The sequence below is a fragment of the Salvelinus namaycush genome, chromosome 26 (assembly GCF_016432855.1).
Source record: "Salvelinus namaycush isolate Seneca chromosome 26, SaNama_1.0, whole genome shotgun sequence".
NCBI classification, from domain to species: Eukaryota; Metazoa; Chordata; class Actinopteri; order Salmoniformes; family Salmonidae; genus Salvelinus; species Salvelinus namaycush.
In genome coordinates, this window is record NC_052332.1 from 26,608,557 (window position 1) to 26,614,011 (window position 5,455).

Sequence of the window (5,455 nt, forward strand, 5' to 3'; positions counted from 1 at the left end):
AGAAACCTTTTTTATTACAAATCACACACATAAAAGCATTATACAGCATGTATTCACATCTTTGTCAAATAAAGACAAGTTCATTCATGCCTTCTTCAATTCTAATTCAATAAACACACATACAAATGCACACTAAAATTTAATCTGTCAGAGCAGTCGCCTATTAGTTAGCCCTTCTCCCCCTCAACAACATTTGTCAGCTGCCATCTGTCCGTCTGGAACCCCCACTCGCCGTGCCCTTGTCTCCCCTTCCAACCCTTTAATCAAACGGCAACACCTTTCTTTGACTGGCTGACTGGGGCAGATAAGACAAAGACAGTCTGGACGATGGGGTCTCACCTCTTTCCAATTAGCAAGTGCTTACAAAATAAAAACAAGAACAGCATGGTACACAGGCATGAATAATACATTCCACCAGTGTTAAAAGCCAGAGCCTTGGGACCCCCATCCAAGAGCTTGTCTTTAGTCCACACAGGACACCAGCAGAACAATATGAGCTGCTTTGTCCTTTTGAAATACATTCAACTCTGTCCAAAATGTCTGGGGTCTGGTTTGCATCACCCTGGTATGGAGCTTGGTCCCCTGTATCAAGCAGTTCAAGGGATTTGTACAAACTTCCCAATCACTGAGAGTGGGCTTGGAGGATGTTAGTGAGTCTATCAGTTTCCTCACTCACTCAGTCTGCAGTCCACATGTATGGGGCAGGCGGATGATGACACCCCCAGGAACTGACTGGATAGGTAATTATGTCATGCACCTCTGAAGTCTTAGATGTATCTGCAGTGTTCAGGTGGAGGCAGGACAGGGCAGCTGGGGACCCATTCCCTCTGGCTGGCGTCCCTCTCCCGTGCCCTGACTACAGCACAAACATCACATCTTAGTGGCCAGCGATTGGGCCTCTGTCTTTTGGGAGGACAGGGAGCTATTTGGGCTGGCGTGCATGGCCTTCTTCAGGTTGAGCAGACAAAGGCACTGGGAGCGGAAGCGCAGGTCGAAGAAGGCGTACAGGATGGGATTGAGGCAGCTGTTGACGTAGGCCAGGCAGGTAGCGTAAGGGTGGGCCAGCAGGAGGAAGCGGAGGAAAGCACAGGTGTTTGGAGCCAGGTTCAGGTAGGAGAGGGCATCAGCGCTCTTCAGCATGTGGAAGGGCATCCAGCAGGCAGCAAACACAAGCACCAGGGTGGTGATGATTTTCAGTAGACGCCGCTTCCTCTGGTCCTCCTTACGCAGACTCTTGAAGTGGCGTGTCACGGTGCAGCCGATGAAGCAGTAGCACACCATCATGGCCAGGAATGGCAGGAGGAAGCCCAGGGCAGAGGAGGAGATGCTGAGCCCTGCGATCCACATGAACTCCTGCTGCTTCAATACATTTGATTGATTGATTGTTTGATTGTCCCCACCCAACACCAGGCTGAAGTCCATGCCACAGGAGATGCGGTCGCTGTTCTCGTCGTACTTGGTGGTTCGGAAGATGAGGGTGGGGGCGGCCAGCAGGCCGGAGAGGAGCCAGATGGCCGTCAGGGAGGACTGCAAGTGGACACGGGTACACAGCTGGGTGCTGGACAGAGAGTGCACGATGGCTAGGTAGCGGTCAAAGCTCATGGCGGTGAGGCAGAAGACGCTGGCGTACATGTTGAGCAGCACCACGTAACTGCTGATCTTGCAGAGGGCCACACCGAAGGGCCAGTGGTAGCCTAGCGCAGTGTACACTGCCCACAGTGGCAGAGTCAGCACGAAGGTCAGGTCAGCCATGGCCAGGTTGCCTATGTAGATGTCTGCTGTCCGGCGCTTGGCCTGAGACCTCCACACAGTGAAGATGACCACGCCGTTGCCAGAGAGACCCAGGATGAAGATGAGCATGTAGAGGACTGGGATGACCGAGTAGGATGGCTCCCACTCAGAGTAGTCACACATGGTGCTGTTCTCCTGCTCTTCATAGTCATAGTCATAGTAGTCAGGGCTCTCGGTGGTTGTCCACGGCTCCATTCTTTCTTCTCAGAGTATCCTTTCCTTTTCTTCTTTCAAAGTTTCTGTTATTTGATCAGTTTAAATAATTTGATCTAATGTGTTAATAAAATGTATAAAGTAATTAGAAACGTAGTCCAAATATGTGTGCAAGAAGTTCAGAAAAAGCACGAGTTTCAAAATAGTTCCTGCTCAGTCGAGGGCAATTTTAGGTCTGGTGTCACAGTGCCGGGGCAGGCTGCCTTTTTAAACCTAGGCAGTTCTGCACACACCCCTCTGTCCCCTCCTCCCAGGCCGATCCCAGCACTCCCAACCCCCTTTTCCCATACGCTCTCGCTCTTTCACCAGCACCCATTCCCCCCGTGACTCCCTCACATGCCCTTGTGAAGATAACTCTCCAATAGCCGGTAAGCAGGGCTCAATTATTAAAAGCGAAACCGTAATGAAATTACAAATAGGGAAGTTATGAAGCACACTTTTACGATCTTTGAGACTGTAGCATATTTGTGAAAGCGCATCTTGTGGATCTGCCACACATTTTACAACCTTCAGAAGTCATAAGAAGTAGAATTGTATTGATATTAACACCATTCGTTTTATTGCCTGTCTTGGCAAGCCACTAGTCGAACATTTGACAATTACAATAATAAAGTGACGGCATTTGAGGGGAAACCACTGCTAATCTGGCAATTGTACACCCAAATTAGAATATACACTACCGGTCAAAAGTTTTAGAACACCTACTCATTTAAGAGTTTTTCTTTATAATAGTGAAGACATCAGAATGATGATAACATCATTGGAATCATGTAGTAACCAAAAAAAGTGTTAAACAAATCAAAATACATTTTATAATTGAGATTCTTCAAATAGCCACCCTTTGCCTTGATGACAGCTTTGCACACTCTTGGCATTCTCTCAACCAGCTTCACCTGGAATGCCTTTCCAACAGTTGCCACAAATGCTGAGCACTTATTGGCTGCTTTTCCTTCACTCTGCGGTCCGGCTCATCCCAAACCATCTCAATTTGTTTGAGGTCGGGGGATTGTGGAGGCCAGGTCATCTGATGCAGCACTCCATCAATCTCCTTCTTGGTAAAATAGCCCTTACACAGCGTGGAGGTGTGTTTGGTCATTGTTCTGTTGAAAAGCAAATGACAGTCCAGCTAAGCACAAACCAGATGGGATGGCGTATCACTGCGTAATGCTGTGGTAGCCATGCTGGTTAAGTGTGCCTTGAATTCTAAATAAACCACGGACAGTGTCACCAGCAAAGCACCCCCACACCATAATACCTCCTCCTCCATACTTTACGGTGGGAAATGCACATGCAGAGATCATCCGTTCACCCACACCGCATCTCACAAAGACACGGCGGTTGGAACCAAAAATCTCTAATTTGGACTCCAGACCAAAGGACAAATTTCCTCCGGTCTAATGTCCATTGCTCGTGTTTCTTGGCCCAAGCAAGTCTCTTCTTCTTATTGGTGTCCTTTACTAGTGGTTTATTTGTAGCAATTCGACCATGAAGGCCTGATTCACACAGTCTCCTCTGAACAGTTGATGTTGAGATGTGTCTGTTACTTGAACTCTGTGAAGGATTTATTTGGGCTGCAATTTCTGAGGCTGGTAACTCTAATGAACTTATCCTTTCCAGCAGAGGTAACTCTGGGTCTTCCATTCCTGTGGCGGTCCTCATGAGAGCCAGTTTCATCATAGCGCTTGATGGTTTTTGCAACTGCACTTGAAGAAACTTGAAAAGTTTTTGAAATGCTCTGTATTGACTGACCTTCATGTCTTAAAGTAATGATGGACTGTCGTTTCTCTTTGCTTATCTGAGCTGTTCTTGCCATAATATCGACTTGGTCTTTGACCAAATAGGGCTATCTTCTGTATACCCCCCTTACCTTGTCACAACATAACTAATTGGCTCAAATGCATTAAGAAGCAAAGAAATTCAACAAATTAACTTTTAAGAAGGCACACCTGTTAATTGAAATGCATTCCAGGTGACTACATCATGAAGCTGGTTGAGAGAATGCCAAGAGTGTGCAAAGCTGTCATCAAGGCAAAGGGTGGCTATTTGAAGAATCTCAAATAAACAAATCAAAATATATTTTATATTACTTTTTTGGTTACTACATGATTTCATAGTTTTGATATCTTCACTATTATTCTACAATGTAGAAAATAGTAAAATAAAAAATAAAAACTTGAATGAGTAGGTGTTCTAAAACTTTTGACCGGTAGTGTACATTTCCATGTCAATGATCACACAATAGCGGAGGTGCATAAAGTTGGTGGCCCCCATGCACTTACCACAAATTCCTTGTTTTGCTAGTTCGCTGTATTGTACATTGCTCTCCATTAGTCTTTTTTTTGTAAGGTCATTAGCAGATTATACATGATCCCAATTTTAGTTTCAAGACGCCGCCGGCAATTAGAAAAAGTGAAAAAGTAGATTATGCTGATTTATTGGCACATTGAACATATCGCTCGCCGTAGTTTTAAAACTCTTTGTGGATAGTGCTAAAATCTGAATTTTGCCACCTGTATGCACATTCGCCATTGCAAAGGTCTGCTTGTTCAATCATGTTGCTTGTATCGTGTGCAATGTAACAAATGAAATATGTTATTACTGCAGTGCTATATGAGTATAACACAGTATTTAACATAATAAATGTTAATAAATGATCAATTATCCTGGTCTAGCAAATAGACATTGATGGAGAAGATTAGCTCATAAAATATTATATTATAAATATTATATTCTCTTTTAAATGGGAATTTGTTGTTCTGCATGAAATAAGACCGAAAAGGGTCTTTGCCTATGTTGTACATGTACAGTAAATGTTTAGCTTACTGTTTTCTTATCTGACCATTAGATGTCTTTGCGTGGGGTCTACCCTATCAGAGTGGGGTCTGCCCTATGTTAGTCCTAAAGAACAAGAAAATATTATTTATTATAATTTACCTAAAAAACAACCCCAAGAAGCAGCATACTTTTTCGATATAGGCAGCCAGGAAGACTTGGTCTGCGAGGGCTCATCAGCTAAGACATATTCCCACATCCAGGACAATGTTATTGTTGGCCATCACTGCCTGATATCAAATTACACTACATGGCCAAAAGCATGTGGACACTGCTCGTCGAACATCTCACTCCAAAATCATGGGCATTAATATGGAGTTGGTCCGCTTTTGCTGCTATAACATCCTCTACTCTTCTGGGAAGGCTTTCCACTAGATGTTGGAACATTGCTGCGGGGACTTGCTTCCATTCAGCCACAAGAGCAATAGTGAGGTTTGGCACTGATGTTGGGCGATTAGACCTGCCTCGCAGTCGGCGTTCCAATTCATCCTAAATGTGTTCGATGGGGTTGAGGTCAGGGCTCTGTGCAAGCCAGTCAAGTTCTTTCACACCGATCTCAACAAATCATTTCTGTATGGACCTCGCTTTGTGCACAGGGGCATTGTCATGTTGAAACAGG

General features: G+C 44.8%; 1 protein-coding gene across 1 annotated transcript; it reads right to left on the bottom strand.

The window, feature by feature from the left end:
- LOC120021601 (apelin receptor B-like) lies at positions 1-2,160 on the bottom strand. The gene has a single exon (XM_038965401.1). It carries the CDS (start codon positions 1,984-1,986, stop codon positions 871-873), a length of 1,116 nt encoding a protein of 371 aa, XP_038821329.1. The 5' UTR covers positions 1,987-2,160; the 3' UTR covers positions 1-870.
- Positions 2,161-5,455: the final 3,295 nt, after the last annotated feature.

What these genes read in the sequence shown, in the direction of transcription:
- LOC120021601 (XM_038965401.1), bottom strand. Translation starts at nt 1,986, where the DNA reads ATGGAGCCGTGGACAACCACCGAGAGCCCTGACTACTATGACTATGAC.